Genomic DNA, 23,114 nt, shown 5'->3' on the forward strand with positions numbered 1-23,114 from the left:
ACACACCCACAAGGAATAAGATTGGTGAAGACTGTTCTGGCCACATGAAAAAAGTTTATACTCCTTCCCCTTCATCCCTCCTCTACATTTAACTGCAGAAAAATGAAGACAGGAGCCTGTATTTGTCAAATGCATTTGTCAAATCCCGCTTCACAGCTGAATAGCATCCCTGCTGTGAACTGTCTAGCCTGGTACAAACAAATATTACAGTTTTGTCATTTATTTTAATCTCTCACAAGATTTAGCTTATTATATTTCTAAATTTATACACTTTTGGAATAGTATTGACCACCAGAAAAGGTTTTGAATTTAAAATGCCTTCATTTTTTGAAAAAAAGAAACTTCTCTCCAGCTTCAGTTCATTCCTCTCCAACAGGTTAAGTTACTTTTGCACCTCTTTTTCTTGTACTGATCACTATCAGATTTTAGGTTGGATAACACAAGATTTTAAAGGAAATTATTGGCTTCTATAGGGCTTATCTCAATCACTAAAAGCTATTAAAGCAGATCATAAGACTGCAATCCTAAACAGCTGGAGAATGCAATGCTCTATTATCAGGAATTGCCAAATTTACAAAATAAAGTACTGCTTGGGTATTGCCAGCAAGGTAAAAACATTTGCAGGAGTGTCTTTTCACTCTTCCCTTATTTTTTCCTTCCAAACTTTATAGCAAAACCATTCTTGGAGTATGAACAGTGGGACAAAATTAGATAGTGTGCATCTAATTTCTTTATAGAAGTATGCAAGGAACCCAGTGGGTCTAGGTTTTTACTTCCTTTCTACTAAGATCCCACAAAATACCTGTTTTTGCCCTCTCCTGGAGGTCAAGTTTCTGGCCTCCAAGGAGGAAGATGTCAACTGCAGAAATTTGCAGAAGCCAATGAGTGGAATTGGCCATTGGATCCCCCCATCTCAATTAGTAGTGCTCTATTGAACAGTGTCAAAGACCTCAGAGCAAGAGATTTGTTCCTTCCTATGTCCCTTGGGGTGTGTTCCTAAGGTAATAAGATTACAGTTTAAATGTTTCAACAAGTTTTGTGAAAGGCTTAAATAGAACACGAGGCTTCTGTTTAGGATTCAGCTCACTATATCTGAGGATGCTGCTTGAATATAGATATCTCCCATGCTTGTCACAACAAATGTAAGATGGGCAGAGGCATTTCACAGTTTTAATGCATTCACATTTCTCAGGATGACAATCTGCCTCCTCCTTGGAATCAAGGAAACCTAGTTATCAAACCCAGTTTACAAATAGGAAAGAAGTGTGAATTTCTCCTATTAACCCCATTTATCATACTTACCTGAAAACAAAGCTGTGAGATATAACTAAGCCAAGACAAGATTCTAGATGGTACTAGTTTTTGAAAGAATTGCTTTCCTCCCACTTCACTCTTTCAATATTGATATGTTTTAAAAAATATATTGAGAGATGCCTTAATTTTATACCCAGAAGGTTTTGAAAATGGATGTTGGAAAGAGGGAAAAAATATGGTTTTGGTGTTGTTGTTGTTTTTAGCAAAAAGGAATTCTAAAAAAGTAACCAAGAGTTAAAGGTAAAAAAGAAAAAAATATCAAGCTTGCCAAATTTAAAAAACGTGCCTGAAAATTTGGCCAGCATATTTAGAAACATTTGGATAAGCCTTGAAACCAGAGATCTAGCTTCTGCTGGTTTTATAGGCCAAACTATAGATATTAAGTATGTGTATGGCTGCTACAATTGCTTCTTTTAGTTGCAGCCTTTCCAAGAAAGTGGTCTCCTTCCCCAACCCATTTATTTTGGTTAGTGCTCTAACTTAAAAAAAAAGCATGTTCCATAAATATATGAATGTTTAAAAAGTAAAATAAAGAGAGGCTTTTCTTGAAAGATTTACCTGAATTGCCCACATTGCTATGGGCACTAATAGGACGAAAGTTGCTCTGGTTGTCCTTTGGCACCTTCACAACCACAAACTCTTCAGTGGTCTCGCTGGTAAAGGAATTGGCATCAGCATTTAATGGTGATGGTCGCTTGGACCTTCTGAAAAGTCCGCTTCCAAATTTTTTGTTCTGTTTGGAACCAGCTTCCCCATTGGCAATATCATTCTTTGGGGATTCCAATATGGACTCCCTGGATTTGGATTTATTTTTTGGGTCCAGTTGGAACATGGCAAATAACTTCTGAGGACTTCGGTTTCCTCTGTTCAGGTCCTCAAGTGGAGGCTCAATCTCTGGCAGAATTTGCTCCACAGTTATAAGGTCATTCAGAAAAGAATGCAGTCGTTTATCTGATTCATTTTCTTCTCCTCTTCCTTCTAATTTCTCTTGTGTCTCTTGCCGTTGGCGGGAGGCCCAGCGCAACATTTCCCCTGGAGGAACTCCCACCACCAGTCCGTATTTTGGGTTGATGGCTTTCCGGGCCACAGTAGAAGAGGAAAACCCCATTTTCTCAATTCCTGATCGGTAAGGACATGGGATATTCAGCTCTTTGTAGAGATTGATTTCCTCTGAAATGGCATAGAGCTCACGAAATTCAAGATCAAACATCTCCACATGCTGCCCAGTCAAGTACAACAGAATGTTTCTGTCTATATGAGATGAGGTCCATGTGAAACTACAAAACACAGAAGATGCTATTAAAGAATTGCAATTATAAAAATATACTTTCTCATGAACAAGCATTTGCCATGAAGAGACTCATACCACAGAATGAACTACCTGTGCTCCTGATCTGCCAAGTAATGGTGTTAGATAAAATTAATATTCAGAGAATATTCTTTGGGATTAGACTATTCTCAGAACATTGACCAAATCATTTGAGAATTCTGTGAATTTTACATTTTTATCAGTTATCTAAATAATGTTTTATATTCAGTTTTGAGATTTTGGTCCAAAGGTCAGTGACGAGACTACTCACAGGGGCGAGATATAGTGAAAGAACTACCCTGCTCCTGAAACAGCTACACTGGCTTCCAGTCTGTTTCCGGCGCAATTCAGGGTGCTTGCTTTAGCTTATAAATCCCTAAAGCATTCTGGCCCAGCCTACTCGAGGGACCACATCTCCTCCTACAAACCCACACGAGCCCTGAGATCATCAGGAGAGGCTCTTCTCTCGGTCTCACCACCATCACAAGTGCGATTAGTGGGAGTGAGAGAAAGGGCCTTCTCGGTGGTGGCCCCGTGGCTTTGGAAATCCCTTCCTAGAGGGGTGCAGTCAGCCCCCTCCCTAATGGCCTTTCGCTTGCAGATTAAAACCTTTTGGGAGGCCAAAGCCTTCCCTGATGACCCCGAATAAGCAGTGATCAGACAGCTCTGGTAATTGCACATTCTAGACCAGTGTTTCTCAACCTGGGGTCCCCAGATGTTTTTGGCCATCAACTACCAGAAATCTTAACAGCTGGTAAACTGGCTGAGATTTCTGAGAGAACTGTTCTAGACACTATTTTAGACCGGGCAATGTTTTATACGGCCTAAAGAAAAATGGGTTTTCTAGGAGCTCAATACAATCATTCTTTGGATACACCTCAGTGGCTTGAGGTTTAGGGAATTTTAATGGCATACATTTTAACTTACTAACTGGTTTTAAATTTAGTACGCATTGTGTGTTATCTGTTCATTTGGCTCATGATGTTTTTGGTGATTTTTTTTAATGTTTATATATATATATTTGCTGTTAGCGGTGTATGCTGCTTTGAATCCCATCCCCACCCATGGGAGAAAAGCAGGATAAAAGTAAACAAATAAATAAATAATTCCTGTATATTAAAAGATTGCCTGAGTATTGTAGCAGATCTAAAAATTTTACAGACTATTTCAGGATGTTATGGAACTTTTACCACCCCTGAAAAATGGACCATTCCTCTCTACTGCCTTTGCCCACTCTTCCTCCAGCCCTTCTCCTCCATCCTTCTTCCTGTTGCCACAGTCACTATCACTTTTCCTCTTTGCCCTTACTGCTCTTCTTCATCTTCCCCTCTGCCCTGCTCCCTGTTCTTCCTTCCCTCCAAAAGATGTATCATTAAAAAGACACATCCTTGTTGCCACTGTCAACCAAAGACTCTCTAGAGAGCCAGTTTCTTATCATCTTTGGGTCTTAACTGAGTCCAAAGAGGGATGACCTGGGAAATCTACTTCTCCCCACTTATAATTGGAAATCTACATAGTTTAAAAAATGTATTGAAGGAACACAGGAATAAATAGATTTAAAAAAAATATATATACAGTAGAGTCTCACTTATCCAACATAAACGGGCCGGCAGAACGTTGGATAAGTGAATATGTTGGATAATAAGGAGAGATTAAGGAGAAGCCTATTAAACATCAAATGAGGTTATGATTTTACAAATTAAGCACCAAAACATCTTGTTACACAACAAATTTGACAGAAAAAGTAGTTCAAGACGCAGTAATGCTACGTAGTAATTACTGTATTTACGAATTTAGCACCAAAATATCATGATATATTGAAAACATTGACTACAAAAATGAGTTGGATAAGCGAGTGTTGGATAAGTGAGACTCTACTGTATTTAAAAAGTGTTAAAGAAGGAATCCCACCAAAATGTGAGTTGGAGTACATTTTTAAGAGTAGCATTAGAAGTTTATTCTTGGGAATTTAACAACCCTCCCTCTGGATATTCAGTAAAATAATACTTTAATTTATATTGCTTATTTGTAGATGAGCATGGCAGCTTCTTTTGACTTTGATAGAAAAGAGAGAGTTAATATACAGTAATGTATTAACATAAAAACCTTAAAAGCAGTTACAACATGTGAAGAACAGCTAAACATAACATAAAAACTCAAAAAGATAAAGCATCAAACTATTACAATTATTGAAGAGCATTTTAGCAGTGTATACCAAATAAAAATTTAAACCTGGGTAAGTGCAGGCATTTTTCAATGACATCTAAAGTTCACAGGAATATATGACAGGCACAGTGTATAAAGAACATTTACAAAGAAAGGTCAGTACTAATAAGAAGGTTTTATCCTTTGTGACTACTCATCTAATCTCGGAAGTTGGGAAACCTGTAGAAGGACTTCAACAGAAGACCTGCAGGCACAGACAGGGAGTAGGCCTGGAATTGCGGTAAATCCTGGTTATATTTTGTCTTTGGCTTTTCTTTATACTAATCTCCAGAACCAACTTGCCAGCAGATAGATTAATGTTCAGTGATCAAACATGTGTGTTGCAAGCATAAGAACAACGAGGCTCAATTATAAAAAAGCCTTTCTGTTGGAATATTTTTTTGTTACCTATATTTCATTTTGGCTTCAGATGGCTTTATGTTCAGAACTGATAGTATGTCTGAACACACAGACATCCTACTTTTTACTCTAAGACACTCTTTTTTACTTAATGTTTTAGTTTAAAATTGGCAAAAATATGTATCAAATTAGTGCTCTTCTTATAACAATCTGGTCTCCACCAGGTGATGACAGACTTAGATTTCACAACCCCAGTCATCACAGTCACTGAAGAGGGGTAATGGGAACTGTAGTCCAAAATCATCTGGAGAGAACTAGGATGCTTTGTTTTAGCTTAAGTCTCTAAACAATTACTGCCAGTAAAACAATATAATTCTTACATTCAACTTGGAAGAAATGAATTAAGCTAAATTGTAATGGAATGGGACAAAAGTTGCATGTTTCCAAGACCAGATTGTAAATTAGATGTATTGTTGATAGATACACACACATATTTATATAGATATACCTACAAACAAACATACATACATATACAAAGAAAATAAAAGGCCAACTGACCTATAGGATCCAGTGAGGACCTTATCACCATCCACCATCAGGAAACGGGAGCACAAATTGCCTTTGATCTTCCCGGATGGCATATAGAATCCAACTCCAGTCACCGAACGCACACGGATATTCTGACACAAAGAAAAGATGGGCTCAGTGCATAAAGTCTTATGATCTTCTCAACAAAGGCAATAGTTTGATCACTTCATTTTTCTATGTTCTACCTGTCATATACTCAAGGCCAGCTCCAGCTCTGAGAGGCTTTAGGCAAAGTGGGGATCGTTTTTCACCCCGATTGGTGAATATTCCAGAGACAGATAAACTTCAGTGGACACACATATGGATTTGGTTAACCAGTTAAAATTCATGAGTAAACCAGGTTTTTCTTTAAACCTGAATTGGCTAGAGCCCTGCCCAGAGTTATGGAAGGCCAAGGATTGATCTTTCTTTCTGTCTTTCTGTCTGTCTTTCTTTCTTTCTTTCTTTCTTTCGGCATTGTGAGAAATTTAAAGGATAGTTCTATCAAGCCACATGATATTACAGTAGAGTCTCACTTATCCAACATAAACGGGCCGGCAGAACATTGGATAAGTGAATATGTTGGATAATAAAGAGGGATTAAGGAAAAGCCTATTAAACATCAAATTAGGTTATGATTTTACAAATTAAGCATCAAGACATCATATTATACAACAAATTTGACAGAAAAAGTAGTTCAATACGCAGTAATGCTATGTAGTAATTACAGTATTTACGAATTTAGGACCAAAATATCACGATGTACTGAAAACATTGACTACAAAAATGCATTGGATAATCCAGAATGTTGGATAAACGAGTGTTGGATAAGTGAGACTCTACTGTATTTATATTAGTGCTGTTCAAAATTGTAGTCCAGGGACAAGGTTTAGTCCATGAACCATCAGCTTCAGCTCTCTGGAAAGTTTTCACAGGGGGTGGGGGGGTTTGTAGCCAATGGACATAAGTATGGTACCCTATCACTGACACATAAGGGATAATTATTAGAGGTCCCTCACATCAGAAAGTATAACGACTGTTACCTTACAGAAAAGGGTAAGGAAGGCATTAGCAGCAGGTCCTGTTAGCGCATTTGAGATACAAGGAGTGGGATAGTAAATTCTTCAGTGAAGCAGCTCTTTTGCTGTTTACAATATGTACAGGTCTTTATGCAAAAGACCAGCTTATTACTTTAAATTATTTTGGCTTTGCTTAGCTCTACACACTAATATGGGCCCATGTAGCCACATCTGAAGCAAGGTTTTAGACACTAAAAACTATATGGGTAAGAAAGTTAACAAAGACATGAAAAGTGACTAAGCTAGAGTTATATCCAGGTGTAAGAGGAGTGAATGAAGTATAAAGAGGAGATGGAGTGAATGATTACAGAGTGCAGGGGCTTATGAGAATTTTTGGCACAGGTCATTTGGGCCATATTATGAACTACAATCTTATTTATTTACTTTATTTATACCCTGCCCTTCTCACCCTGAAGGGGACTCAGAGCGGCAGGTTTCATCTTGGTTTCTGAATAATAGTAGTTACTTTTTAAAGCATCTAAGAGCAAAATAAAAAATGAGAGTAAATAAGGGTTCAAGATCCCATATCCAGTAAAACATGTTTTTTATTTTATTTTACTCCATTTTATTTAATTTATATCCCACATTTCCTCTGACATGGGGACACAAGCTATATTGTTTAATTCATTTCAAGAATTCCAGGACATATATTAATTTAGTAGATGCAGTTTTCACAGCCTTAACACTACATTTATCCAAATGCCTTTCTTCTCCCTGATCTGGAACCGGTGTTTCACATTCATGGCAGGGAGACATAGGTGCCTCCTGAAATCAAAATAGATTTTGTCAGAATAAATTATTCTATTTTACTGATAGCATGTTCAGTATATACAAGTTGTTTGAAGAAATGGTCCGAGAGATAGCTTTTCATAAAAGAAAATAATCCTCAGACTAATATATTAAAATATTGCTGAAGCCAAGGTGATGGTTAATTTCTGTTTTCTCTGATTAATAGTCATGCAGTATCTTGTTGCTGGCATCCTGTTAGTCAACAATGATGTTGTTAGACTTCAGATATGATCATTGCTTCTTATTCTCATTTGTGATCATGGCACTATGGTAATAACTCTGGTTATTAGGAACAAAGAAATATAAGGTAACAAAAAGACGTATTATTACATACCAACATCAAAATAACCCATGTCACAGTGTTTCTGATTTTTATGCATGATTGTGAAAACTGAAAGAGAATCAACTCACTTGAGGAGGAGGAGGAGAGTTCTATGGATTAGAATAATACCATTTACTGCCAATGGATCTGATGTCAAATCAACCATGAATTTTCACTGTCAAAGGACTAAATGGAGATGACATAATTCTTTAGAAAAGAGAAAGTGTTTTTTACAGCTGGATAAACCTGAGCAGGACTATTGAGAAGACTCTCTCTAAGAGATCTCTCATTCACTGGATAACCATAAATCAAATCCAGCTTGACAACAATATAGGGAATACTCTTTCTAATATAATTATTGTTGCCCCCCATCACATTATGCTGGGTTTAATTATTACTTTTTATTTCATTCAGATACGCAACAGTTCTGTACTGGATGGATGATGTTCCAATTTAACAAGTATCTAAATTGCAGCTCAGAGCAGCACAATATACAGCAGAAAGACAGTGAGTAAAGTCATGTCCTTCTTGCCTCTAGTATCTAGAAGACATAGTAGAAGGGAATCTTCACTCAAGAGCCAGCAAGCATCTGCAGAGAATATTAAGCAGAAGGCAATGGAAGAACAAAGTAAAACCATCCTTTTTATAAAGAGAGAACAGATTAATTGCCAGGACATGCTTCTAAACAAGGCTGAAATGCTCAGCACAATTATGTAAGCACTACTGCAATCAAGGCAAATTAATTCTGAATATAAGATGGCAAGGACTCAGTTTGTCGTTCAGAAAATCAGACTTCAAGATCACAAAGGGAATAGCTCCACCTCAAGATGCAATATCCCAGCTTTGAAGCATACAGAACACATTGTTTAGAATTTTATGCCTTGACCCTCTTAACATTTATTTAAAAGTTACCATAAATCCCTCTGAGTTTCACAGGACTTAGCCACACTTAACTGCAGGCTTAAAATATGAGAAGCTTATAAACTGGGCTAACAAGTCCATGTCTTCTAAATAAAATCAGGATATTGCTTAATAACTGATAATAACCTATATAGTATTAGCATATTTTCAAGATTGCTACATAGAGATGCTTATTGAGGAGTTTGTGCCCAACTGTTAGATGCATGGATTCTATGTGGTATATTTTAGGGCTTGTTCTTACTACTGGTATTTGTGTAAAGGCCAGGCATTTTGCACCTAGCGATTGTCCCATAGGAACTAATTCTATAATGTGTTCAACACTCCTTTATAATGGAAGTCACAAGAGAAGATTAAGCATGGCAGATAAATTATCAATTAAATTGCTTAAACACCCATCACTGATATCTTTTTAAAGGAAGTCCTGATTAGCTTCAAAAGAACCCCAGACTCTTAGTCTAACAACAATTTTTTCATATTTTACACTTTTGTTATGCTTAGTGTAAGAACACTGATAAACTTTTCTTAAAGAGTTTTCATGATAACAGTTTATAGATCTTTTGAAAACATGGATGAAGAAACAGCCGTGAGGAAATGACTTTGACTACAGGTTTGCATTTAATCTTGTCTACAGTCTTGCACTACAACATTTGTATGCTGTCAAGCAGAAAAAGATATAGATACCACAAATTTATGTATTCTATTCCTTAACAGGTAGAAAACTATGTTTTTGTTCACCAGACAACATATGTAAAATTAAAGATGACAAGAGACCTCCTTGATTTATTGGTTGGGACAAGACTTCTAATTTCAGAATTATGGCCATTAACAAGTTCCTTATTAGAATAATAGAATCCTAGCATTGGAAGAGACCTCGTGGGCCATCCAGTCCAACCCCCTGCCAAGAAGCAGAAAATCACATTCAAAGCAGCCCCGACAGATGGCCATCCAGCCTCTGTTTAAAAGCCTCCAAAGATGGAGACTCCACCACACTCCGGGGCAGAGAGTTCCACTGCTGAACAGCTCTCACAGTTAGGAAGTTCTTTCTAATGTGCAGGTGGAATTTCTTTTCCTACCGTTTGAAGCCATTGTTCCACATCCTAGTCTCCAGGGCAGTAGAAAACAAGCTTTCTCCCTCCTCCCTATGACTTCCCCTCACATGGCCATCATGTCTTCTCTCAGCCTTCTCTGCCCAGCTCTTTAAGATGCTCCTCATATGGCTTGTTCTCCAGACCCTTGATCATTTTAGTTGTCCTCCTCTAGACATATTCCAGCTTGTCGACATCCCCCTTTAATTGTGTTGCCCAAAATTGGACACAGTGTGATTCCAGGTGTGGTCTGACCAAGGCAGAATAGCGGGTAGCATGAATTCCCTGGATCTAGACACTATACCCCTACTGATGCAGGCCAAAATCCCATTGGCCTTTTTAGCTACCACATGACATTGTTGGCTCATGTTTAACTTGTTGTCCACAAGGACTCCAAGATCTTTTTCACACATACTGCTATCAAGCCAGGCGTCCCCCATTTTGCATCTTTGCATTTCATTTTTTCTGCCTAAGTGAAGTATCTTGCATTTGTACCTGTTGAATTTCATTTTGTTAGTTTAGGTCCATCTCTCTAATCTGTTAAAATCGTTTTGAATTCTGCTCCTGTCTTCTGGAGTATTGGCTATCTCTCCCAATTTGGTGTCCTCTGCAAACTTGATGATCATGCCTTCTAGCCTTTCATCTAAGTCATTAATAAAGATGCTGAACAGAACTGGGCCCCGGACGGAACCCTGCTTATGGCACTCCACACGTCACTTCTTTCCAGGATGAAAAAGTAGCAATGGTGAGCACCCTCTGGGTTCATTCACTTAACCAATTACAGATCTACCTAACCGTAGTTTTGCCAATCCCACATTTGACTAATTTGTTGACTAATCCTTCAGTTTCTTTCTCTTCTCCACAAGTCCTCAAGGCAGTTTATGATAGTAGTCACATGACAATATCACACTTAATGACAACAATAACAGCATGTACACATTCAAATCCATTTGTTGGTAGTTAGCAGCAACAAATTAAGCATCATTGGAGGCCAGTTTGAAATCAGGTTTTTAATCATTTTGTAAATTTCAATTGCCTCCAGCACAGATTAACTGCTCTAAGCCAGGCCACAACCAAGAAAGCACTGCTATGTAACTAATGTACCTAACAGGTAACATTACATATCTGGTAGAAATCAAAATAGTCATTGAGTGATTTATTTACTTCGTGCCCACCCCAGTCTGCACAAATCTTTTCCATCACAGGACATTCACTAATACGTATTTTCCTGACAATTCAACCTCCATATTCTTTAACTTGGCATGCAATGTAAACTACATCTTTCAATTAACCATTATGGCAGGATATACAAATTCTGTATCAAGTAGTATTTAAGCAACTTTAAAGGAATTTATAACATAATCTGGCAAGTAGATTTCCTTTTTAATTTTTTCTTGGAAAAATAATAAAATGTTTTCATTCCTTGTTATAAGGAGAAGGTAGTTCTCACAACTAGATTAACATAATTTAGTAAATACAATAAGGTACCATACTAAATAAAATTAGATAGAATAACCATTTAATTTTAACCATCAACAACATTATCTTCAGGCTCTTCTTCTTATTAATTACCTATCTTATACCAAGTCATATCACTGGCCAAGCAATTTATATAACTTTTCACACCGCAGTGTACTTGTGGCAGTTTATAATAAATCAACAGATCATAAAATAACACAAATCAACACAGCAATTAAAACCTCTCAGTTTTGCCCACTTATCATACTTGACACACAGAAGAGGAATTGGAGTTATTGGGCAGGTGCACAGAGTAGTGATTCTGAAAACAACATGACTACAAATCATTTGGGATTTTAAAACAAATTGGTAACTAGTGACAGCTAATGCTCATTGGAGCTGTTACGAAGAAAGCTGTCAAATCAGCAGAAACAAGGTCCATATAGCTATTATTATATTTACTGCAATATGTAAGAGCTATAATGCCAGCTACAGAAAATATTATGTAAGATATGTTATTTTTTGTATACAGTGTCAGTATATAACATATGTACCAAAGTGAAAAATCTGTTTCCCCTCAAGAAGAGTCGTAATCTATGTCTCTGTTCAGATAATTTTACAAAGCTGCATGTTTATTTACCTAAATATCCCGAAATTCCAATACTTAAGATTACGTAAATGGGACATTCATGTTAAGTTGCCTTTTTGGATAATACTGTTGTTCACAACTTGGAAGTTTGGGTAATCAGAATGTGATTAGCAATCCTCCCAGTCAATTCCCCACGTTAAATATTCTGAAATTGTAATGTTTAGAATGACTTACAGCCTCATCACACTAGAGAAAAAATCCTCTAAAAATCCAGTTTCTGCCTCCTGCGGAATTCTGGGGTTTGTATTTTAGGGAGGAGCCTTTAACAGCCTTACTAAACTACAAATCCCAGAATTCTGCAAGAGGCATAAACTGGATTTTAAGTGGATTTTTTCTCTAGTGTGATGAAGTAGCCAACGGGGGAGGGTGTGTGTGTTCATTTTATTTAATGTGGATAATATTGTTCATCTCCCCAGACAGATACAGATTAGTTAACACATGGCAAAAATCTCTTAGTCCCTCAGATAAAGGAGAAAGGGTGGGGAATTATTCTTGTTTCATATGGAATCTTTTGTATGAAGTTATGTGCTAAAATTCTGAATGATAATTAATATCTCTATCAATTATAGATAACACAGCAGGAATATTACAAGTCTAGAATCAGATCCTACACTAATTAAATAAAGGCCTCTTCTACACTGCCATATAATCCAGATTATCAAAGCAGAAAATGCACATTATCTGGTTTGAACTGGATTATTTGAGTCTACACTGCCATATTATCCAGTTCAAAGCAGATAATCTGGATTTTATTTGACCATATAGAAGGGGCCATCGTGAAATCTTTTCAGAAGATTTCTGCTCTCTCTTTGATTTCTCACTTGGGCAAAATCTCTTTAGATTCTCTGGCTATCCTCCCCAGCATTGTGGATGCTTTCATATTGTATTAGATCACATACAGCAGTATGCAGTACCGAGAACAATACAAGAAATGAACTGTTAAAGCAAGTATCCTAGACACCACAGTTTTAATCATGTGCCTATAAAAGTGATTCAAACTAGTACCTGGAAATCCAAGCATTAACATAAGATAACAATCTGTGTGCCTACGAAACAATCTGATGAGACTGGTAGGTGAAGAAAGGCTCCTGAGTTCTTATCATCCCTCTAATTAAGATCAAAATATTAGATACAAACATTTTGTAAATTTTTTTGACTAACTGCACTGTATCTAGGATACACAGAAAACCAATAAAATAATTTGTTTCATTTACATGAAGAGATCTGAAATCAAATCCTGATTCGAAAAGGTGTCTTTTCTCCTACATTTAATACTAGACTAGTGTGCTGCACTTCTAGTTGTGGTGGATTGCATCAATGGAACTATCCTGTTTCCTTTTTTCTTTTTTTCTTTATTAAGAGAAGAAAGAGACAGAGGCAAGTAGAAGGGAGAGAGAAAAAGAGAAAGAGAGTGAGAAGAAGAGGAGAAAGAAGAAGAAAAGATGAAGAAGTAGAAGAAGAAGAATGAGAGAGGAATCAGACATGTGGAATAGACTTTAGACTTAATTACAAATCCTGGTTCTAAAAGATACAGCAGATTATGAATTCTGGTTCTGAAAGATACTTTCTTGATACTTCAAGGAAGTATCAAGTCCTACAGGAAGACGATAGTTCTCCAGTTAATCCTCCAGTTTATCTCAGAGGTATAACAAAATATGTCTAGTGCTTCCGTATGTTTCAGGAAGAACATACAATGGTCACAACAAGGTGCACATCTTCTTACCCGGATATGGTAATCACTCAGTTCCATGCACTTGCACATCTCCAAGAAGAACTTAGAACCTTCTTCATCCAAGATGATATAGACTGGGACCCGCCGTTTATATGCTGCATCTACAACATCCCGAAAGATGTCTCTGTCAGTAAAATGGTCCATGACTATTGCAATGATCTAGTTACAGAAAGAATGAAGAAATAAAATTATCAGAAAAATATAACAAAAAACACACTGAGAATTGTACTTTCAGAACAAAGAATATCATATAATCAGTTATACATATAATCACTCTACATCAGTTGTTTTCAACCTGTGGGTCTCCAGATGTTTTGGCCTTCAACTCCCAGAAATCCTAACAGCTGGTAAACTGGCTGGGATTTCTGGGAATTATAGGCCAAAACACCTGGGAACCCACAGGTTGAGAATCACTGCTCTACATTATGAGCAACATGTGCTTCAACATGTTCAAGAAGTCATTATTTCATAGCATGAGTCTTAGTACTTTTACACATGAAAAACTTGTTAGTTCTTGTTGAGAGCCACTCTGGAGCTTTCACCGAGTGCCCTACATTGAGCAAATGTCTGCAACATTCCTCTTTCCTTCTTTCTTTCTTTGTGCTGTATGTCTGCCTAGTTTATCACAATTATTTTAACCTACACAGCCTAAAAAAACCCTCTAGGCCAGTCACAAACAAACCAATCTGGTATTTCTCTACCCAACAAAAATAATTATAATTCACCCCACCCAGTGGTTTATCAACATCAGCAAGAGGAACTGCAGCAGCATTATAATTCATACAGGACAATGACTTTGGAACAACTTAATAAACATATAAACCAAAAAGGAATCAACGCAATGTAATTGTTTCTCTTTTGGGAATGGTTCAAGAATGGGCGTCAGGCTCTTGTTATTATCTGTATCCTTGCTATCACAAGCTCAGATCCTCTAATTGTTTTCTTCCTTCAGACAGGCTGTTAGTGGCTAATTTGTGAATGAAAATACTCCATTTTTGAAAATTGTAACACTAAACTCTTCTGTCCTATTGTTTGCACAGCCAGCAATCATGTGTCATGGCGCCTTGCCACTACTACTAGGCTAATTATCTTTTATTTCTGTCCTTCCATATATTAGTTCTCTTTGCCAGCTTCCTATACAAATCTTTCCCATAATAAAACTTCAATTATGCCTGTGTATACATGACTTCTTCCATTGTAAAGTCTGGGGAAGTGACAGAATGAAGATTGTAGGCAGGATAAGGTGTGGTATGACAACCTACTGCACCAAAGCAACACATGAAGCAGTTGAGGCATAAATAGTTCATAGCACTTCATTCTGCCTTGTTGTGGGTCAACAGTGAACCTTTCCAGCAACTTAAAGCAGCAATAGTGTGAATGTTGGGCGAAAAAACTGTAATGAAACAATACAACTTTATGCATTTTTATGAAGACTTCTCAAAACAATAAAAACAATTCCATTAATCACTTCATAATTCCTTTATATTTTTTAAAAAAGTATTCACCCACACACATTTCACAGGATACGAAAAGCTATGGCTGACCATTACTAGTGACTAACAGCAACACAAATGTCAGAAGATTGAATAGCTGTTGGCAGACCACTCCAAATCCCAGGTCAAGCTCTGCAGTCTCCTATTGAAAGAATGATGTAGAGATGATGCAAGAGATCTTTGAGAGCCACTTTTTCCCGTGAGAGATTATACGGGTAAAATGTACAGACTGAAGGGTTATAAAGCAGATTCCTATGATGGCTTCTCTACCAAATATTCCTTGTTCCATACTGTAGTGGAAATTAAGGTCAATATCCCCGCCCTCTCCTATTTTTATCTGCTTCCCCATTATCCTTGCAGGATACTATCCCTGCAGTTAAGTTCCATACATATTTATTGGCTTCTTGTTGAATTTAATGGACTTAGCACCCAAGTTAAGTGCACACAGGAATGCAGCCTTTAGCTCACTAATTATATTACTGTGAATTAGCCTAGGAGGCAGATTTTGAGGAAGTTATCTCTTTTTTTAGCTGATAAATTTTATTGTGTAAATGAAAGAAAAGAGAAAAAAAAAGAAAAGAAAAAAGCATACATAAAAAAGGAAAATGTTAACAAGACATTATACAGCCATCTAATGCAAATCATATACAAAATATTAATGACTGTACAATTATCACTTCTTATCAAACCCCTACCCCTCTTACCCCATATCCATGAACCCATCACCCAAGACCTCCAACACCACTCAATGTGGATCTCATATCTAACAAGCATCTACTCTTAATTCTTATCTTAATAAATTCCAGGGTTGTTGTGTGTTTTCCGGACTGTATGGCCATGTTCCAGAAGCATTCTCTCCTGACATTTTGCCCATATCTATGGCAGGCATCCTCAGAGGTTATGAGGTATATGAGGACCTCTTAGGCTGGATTCTTCAGTCTGAATTTGGACTGTTTGCTGTTTTGACTAACATTGCTGTGGACTATTATCATGTTTGGAAGCTGGGTATCAGCTTCATGACAGATATTTTACAGTTGTTCTATCTTAAATTTGGTTTTGTTCTCTCTTAAATTGATTTTTGTGGTTTAAAAAGCCATGGTGTGATGTCTCCATGTTTCGAGTATGGCAGCAATTACACAATAAAAGCCTCAGCTGAAAGCATTAGAATACACACACACACACACACACACAAACTCTTTTGTCACATTGGTCCATTCTGAATAGCTACAATATATGTAACATAGATATTAGGATTGTGCATTTGTATGGAATTACTTACAGTTTCTGTTTGTTCCATTCATACGGCCCGTCTGCCGTTTACGGAAACGGGTGCCTATACAAATGGGCTTTTCTGTCCAAAGTCCGAAAAAACCAAAAAAATTTCAGGCTTTGGGTGGCAAAGCGCCAAGCCCTGCGAGCCGGGCTTACAAGCATTGAGCGCTCAATGGTTCATAGGCCCTGCCTGCTGGGTCTAGCGTTGAGTGCTCAACCCTAGCCTGGCAGGCAGGGCCTATGAGCATTAAGCGCCCGGCGCTTGGCTGAAGGCCCTGCAAGCCAGGGCCTACAGCCAAGCACTGAAAATCAGCTGACCAAGCGGCTACTGTTCCTCTCTGCCTTTCGTTTCACTGTTTCTTTTGTTCCCGTGGGGTTGTACCATTCCGTGCAATCAGAATGGACGCAACGGTACAAAACCGCGAAAGAAACAGAGGAAACAGGATTTGGGCCCTACTCTAATAGGTATTGCTCATTCATATAGTAGAGTCCTACTTCTAGCAAACTCCTCTTCTGTGTTAAATATATTTTCTGCTGGAATGTTTTTTTGAAATCTTGCTAGAGCCATTGTTAGCCAATACCGTTTCCAATCCTGCTGGAGGTCAACTGGGTCTCAGAGAGGTCTCAACTTGCTGAGTACTGCTTTAATCAAACAGACAGGACCATACAAGCAGAAAGGAGGGCCAGCAAAAACAAGTGAGAAACAGGGAGGTGCTCTTTACAGCCTGAAGCAAATCTGCATTGCCACACATAGCTCCTGAGTGGGGACGCTCATTACCTTGGGAGTCTGGAAGGGCTGCAGAATTGAGACATATCTCATTACACAGGGTCCCTCTTTCTTTGCTCTGGAACTTTAATATATTCTGCATTATTGGATTACAAAGACAACAGTCTCTTGCAGGCCTAGCATTGAGAAGCTGGTATGTGGAAAGGGTGTATAACATGGCCCATAACTTTATATAGACAAACCTGTCTGGAGTTGGATAGAGGCAAGAACAAATCCAGAAATCAGATGTCATGACTGTCATCTGTCCACCTGGCCCAATTGTTAGGTCAACTGAGTGCAGTGATGATTGAGAATGCACAACCACTGCAAGATTTCCTTCCACCTGCACCTCTGAGCTGGGCCTGACCCTGTATGCCTCCTCTTGCAAAGTTCTTTTATCTTGTCCCATGCCACTAGGAAAAATTGTGATAAGTTAAAAGGCAAACAAGAGGCCTGAATTAGAGGGTGGATGGGCTTGAAGGCAGTCCAAGCCTGAGTGTGACAGGGCCGCCTTGATTGACTCCCTAAGCGGACTAAAATGAATTTTATGAATTCAACATCAGGCACTGGGGAAGCTCCCTTTACTGTTGATTGAGCAGCTTCTTCCATGGTGTGTGGATTCCTTGAAGAACAATGCAACAGGACGCAAAATGACACATTCTTGCTGCTCTTTGCCACGCCAGCGCCTACAAAATGGACCTTCTGGCTTATTTTGGGGCCCTGAGTTCTTATTCATGTGGCCACACAACTGAAAAACGATTCTGTTACTGACTGACAGCAGTCAGTGTTCATAACCAACTTATTTGACCTGTCTGATCTCTGTCTCATAGTTTTCTAAATACTATAAGAGAATATCACACTGTCTATGAATGTGATTCAGGATTAAAAAGATGTTAATATAGAATGTACTATATGTAGATAAGTTGACAGGTTTTTGTGAGCTCCATTAGACAGTCATTGCACTTGCAGTGTGGTAGTGCAAGCACTCACTTTCTATTTGCTCTCTCCTTTCTTCCTTTCCCTCTCTGTCACTGTTTTTTTCCACCTTTAAACATGATGAAGAAACAAGACAGCTGGCCTCTTGAATGCCTGGGCCTTCTGCATCTTGGAAATGAAACCAGGTAACTGGAGCTGTTGCCAGTTCCACAATACATGTAATTTCTCTAATTTATTGTCGAAGGCTTTCATGTCCGGAATCACTGGGTTGCTGTGAGTTTTTCCAGCTGTATGTATATATGTTCGAGTAGCATTCTCTCCTAACGTTTCTCCTGTATCTGTGGCTGGCTTCTTCAGAGGTTCTGTTGGGAGTGAGGCAAGTGGAGTGTATATATGCCTGTGGAATGTCCAGGGTAGGAGAAAGATCCCCTGTCTGTTTAAAGAAGGTGTGACTGTTATAATTAAATTTTGTCTAATTACCTCGTTCTCAAAGCCTTCTGTCAGAACCCAGTTCAGGAACTTGCTGACTATACTGAAAATCTGGTTGCTGCAACAGTGATTCTTTCTTTTAATTCTGGAGGCAATGGGTGAGCACTCGCTTGCTCCCTTTTTTTATCTGTAAAATGTAGGAGGCTATGCGTTCCTATCCTTTACGTTACCAGTAATGCTACCCGTTCCTTGAATCTGTCATTAAAGAAAAAATGAAGACAATACTACACACTATATCTTTTGTGTAATATATGCTTTGCCTCCACTGCACCAAGATGAGGTGTTTTGAAGCTAGAAGGCCTGTATTAGGATACTGGAACTGCAAATAGGTCATAGGTGTATCGGCAAAAACTGATTAATTTAAAGGGAAGAAAGGTAAGAGGGAAAATCAAGCACTACACTACTAGTTGCATCTTCTGAGGAGACTGCACCTTTCTGAGCCAACTGACATTATACTGGGATTATCACATGTTTGCATACCAGCAGAGGCATGGACATACACGTGTACCTACAGCATGCATCCAAATTTACATTAAAACTGATTTCAAGTACATCTAAACTGAAATCTCTATTTCAGTTTTTTAATGGCTTGTGGTGAGGAAAGCACAGGCAGCTGGCCAAATGATAATCTTGTGGCATTTGCTTTCTTATTTTCATTAGGCCCATTAATCAGAGCTGCACTATGGGCATAACAATGATCTGGGTGCGATACAATATCAATGAATGAATTTTATAAGATATATTTCAAAAATATAATTCTGTGTCATCCCACAACAGGGATTCTAACACTAAACTCAAAGCATGACTAGTGCAAAGACTTGATCAAAAGAAACTAATGAATATCCGTATTATATAGGGACAAATATTGAGACTTTAAAAAAGTAAGAAACCAATGCAAGACAAGAATGACCAAAGCCCTTGCCAATTTACCAAAATGTGCAAAAACTGATGAAAAAATGCTAATCTTCCACCTGCTTACCCATGGAATAATGAGGTTGAGGGATCAGGAAGATAGTGTACTACTTTACTGTGGACATGGAGTTAATTTCAGAGTAATTAGATATTATGGAACTGGATCCCAATATCACTCAGAATCATTTTGGACCCTCACTCAAATTATCTTAAAATTAAATGGCCACAAATTAAACCATTTTGCGAATGTGTATGTGCCTTCCAGTCATCAGTTAGCTATGATGACTTAACTTTTTCATACAGTTTTCTTGATTAAGAAATATTTGGGGGGGGGGGGGGGGTTGCACATTATTTCCTCTGAAATACAGACTACAAGACCTGGTATTCATTGATAGTACAGACCAGTTCTACCTCAGTTCCCCAAACTAGTGGGGAATATGTACACACAATCAGAGGCATAAAAAACAGGATATTTTAATGCAACACTTGTAGTGGTACCTAACATAAAGTCTCTCAAACGTGTGTATAGAAATACAAACGAGCCCCAGGATTTTATTACATTAGCAAATTATTAAGACATCTGTATCTTTTAAATGCAAACACTTTTCAAGCTTGACAGGGAGTGAAATTTCCTGTTTTCTCAAGTCAGCAAAAATGTAAAAATGCATAAATACTGCATTTATAAAAGTAAGCCACATAACCTAGCAACCTCAGCTGCTTAAATATGGAATCTCATTTATCATGGTTATGAATCTTGCAAATAAGGTGTCATTGATTATACAGATTTAGCCACAGGATTACAGGGATAAATCATTTTTACAGGTGTACCTACCTTCACTGCAGTTGTATAAATAAGAATGCAGGCTTTCAACATAAGTACATGAGATAGTAATAAAACATGAGACGAAGCATTAATAATGGGGGAATTACTTAAGAGAAAGTAGACTGCTCCCAGATATAAGGCTGACCATAACTGCATATACCCTCCAAATGTCACAATTTGGTAGAAATGGTCCTGATTAAACCTTTGTCATCTCATTTTTTCAATTGCTTTTAAAATGTCCAAGTTTCTCCTCCCACGTTCCTCTTTTGTCCTAATACTACTTCCGTTGCTGTAAGCTGTGTTCAGAGGGCAAAAGTAGTTTGCACAAATAACTCAGCAGGGGAAAGAACAAAGTAGCAGAATCTTGTCCTTTCCTTTCTCACAAAAACAAACTGCTGGTCTCTTTGGCTTGTGTGTTCTTCTTTTTAAATAAATTTTGCCATTTTAACTACACTGGGCCTCACCTGTCCTGGTTTTCATCTGTGAACTATTGGAAGCTATGTCATTGATTTTTGACACATCTGTTTTTCAAATTGCTGGTTATATTTATAGCAAAGCATTAAGAAGGGTTGGAATAAATTACTAATTGATGGAGGCTACTATTGTAAGCTTTTCTAATATCTAATTTGACCCTCAGCAATTTTCTAATGAATGCTAATACTTTTCAACTTATTTTGCTATGATTGCGATCTACAAGCAACATATTCATAGCTGCATGTGACCTTAATGTACCCTAAAATTCCCTATATTTTAAAATTATATTAAGATGGTGAATGATGGAGCCTGTGGTGGCGTAGCGGGTTAAACCGCTGAGCCGTTGAACTTGCTGACTAAAAGGTTAGTGGTTCAAATCCGGGAGTGGAGTGAGCGCCCGCTGTTAGCCTCAGCTTCTGCCAACCTAGCAGTTCGAAAACATGCAAGTATGAGTAGATCGATAGGTACCGCTCCCGTGGGACGATAACAGCACTCCATGCAGTCATGTTGGCCACATGACCTTGGAGGTGTCTACGGACAACGCTGGCTCTTCGGCTTAGAAATGGAGATGAGCACCAACCCCCAGAGTTGGTCACGACTGGGGAAACATTTACCTTTACCTAATACTGGTAGCCAGATTTTGTTCATTTTCATGGTTTCCTCCTTTATGTTGAAATTGTCCACATGCTTGTGGATTTCAATGGCTTCTCTGTGTAGTCCAGTGGTTCTCAACCTGTGGGTCCCCAGATGTTTTGGCCTTCAAAACCCAGAAATCCTAACAGCTGGTGAACTGGTTGTCCGAGTATGATGGCCTTCCAAGTGTAGTGTCTTGGCGGCGAATACATAGGTGAATGTGGAGCCCTGTTCTTGACCCGCATGTTCTTCCACAGTGAGAACATGGGTTTCCATATGGAAGGCGGTCCCAGTCAGGGTTAGTTTGGCTCGTTTCTCCCTTTCACCCTCCATTCGTGCCTCTTCAGATTCTACAACACTTCTGGTCACAGCTGACTTCCAGCTAGAGCACTCAAGGGCCAGGGCTTCTCAGTTCTCGGTGTCTATGCCACAGTTTTTAAGGTTAGCTTTAAACCCATCTTTAAATCTCTTTTCCTGTCCACCAACATTCTGTTTTCTGTTCTTGAGTTGCGAGTAGAGTAACTGTTTTGGGAGATGGTGACCGGGTATTTGGATAACGCGGCCAGTCCAGCGGAGTTGATGGCATAGAAGCATCGCTTCAATGCTGGTGGTCTTTGCTTCTTCTAGCATGCTAACATTTGTTTGCCTGTCTTCCCAAGAGATTTGCAGGATTTTTCGGAGGCAACACTGATGGAATTGTTCCAGGAGTTGAGAGTAATGTCTGTAGACAGTCCATGTTTTGCAGGCATATAACAGGGTTGGGAGGAACAATAGCTTTATAAACAAGCACCTTGTTATCCCTATGGATGTCCCAATCCTCAAACACTCTTTGCTTCATTTGGAAAAATGCTGCACCTGCAGAGTTCAGGTGGTGTTGGATTTCAGTGTCAATGTTGACTCTTGTGGAGAAGTGGCTGTCAAAGTAGTGGAAATGGTCAACATTTTCTAATGTTACACCATTAAGCTGTATTTCTGGCATTGCAGAGGGATTGGCTGGTGATTGCTGGAAGAGCACTTTGGTTTTCTCAGTGTTTAATGAGAGCCCAAGCTTCTCGTATGCTTTTGCAAAGGCATTGAGGGTGGCTTGTAGATCTTTTTCTGAATGCACAAAGACTATGTTATCACCAGCATATTGGAATTCTGTAACAGATGTTTTTGTGGACCTTGGTTTCAGCTTTCAGTCTGCTGAGGTTAAATAGCTTGTTGTCTGTCCAATAGATGATTTCCATTCCTGGTATTAAGAGTAGTTAATGAAAGCACAATATTTCTTCTATATTTCCCCATATAACTAAAATGGCACTCACTTGTACCATTGTTTTCTGCAGTATATTTCACTGAACTTTTTCTAACCACTCTACTTCCTTCAATGGTAACTTCAATTCTAGCGCTAAACTTTCTAACTATAATAAGACCCCTGTATTGCAGGAATATGTTCCCGTCAGATAGCAAGTACCTGAAACTACTGATACTGGTTTCTGATTTCAAGTCCTAGTATACTGTAAAATTGCCCAGGAGAACTTAGCAAA

The 23,114-nt window shown here is 38.3% G+C and overlaps 1 protein-coding gene and 1 long non-coding RNA gene across 2 annotated transcripts in view; one reads left to right on the forward strand and one right to left on the reverse strand.

The window, feature by feature from the left end:
• fam83f (family with sequence similarity 83 member F) overlaps positions 1-23,114 on the reverse strand; it is a 34,109-nt gene that overhangs the window by 2,630 nt on the left and 8,365 nt on the right. Inside the window, exons 2-4 of the mRNA XM_008110731.3 lie at positions 13,782-13,949; positions 5,747-5,868; positions 1,873-2,591 (exon numbers count right to left, since the gene is read on the reverse strand). Of these exons, the coding sequence (XP_008108938.2) occupies positions 1,873-2,591; positions 5,747-5,868; positions 13,782-13,949 (1,009 nt within the window). The remainder of the gene's footprint in view (positions 1-1,872; positions 2,592-5,746; positions 5,869-13,781; positions 13,950-23,114) is intronic.
• On the forward strand, positions 2,317-13,788 carry LOC134299613 (uncharacterized). The gene is made up of 3 exons (XR_010006842.1): positions 2,317-2,440; positions 8,360-8,452; positions 13,419-13,788. It is a non-coding gene; the product is annotated as an uncharacterized LOC134299613 (long non-coding RNA).

Source organism: Anolis carolinensis, chromosome 5 (genome assembly GCF_035594765.1).
Source record: "Anolis carolinensis isolate JA03-04 chromosome 5, rAnoCar3.1.pri, whole genome shotgun sequence".
Lineage (NCBI taxonomy): Eukaryota > Metazoa > Chordata > Lepidosauria > Squamata > Dactyloidae > Anolis > Anolis carolinensis.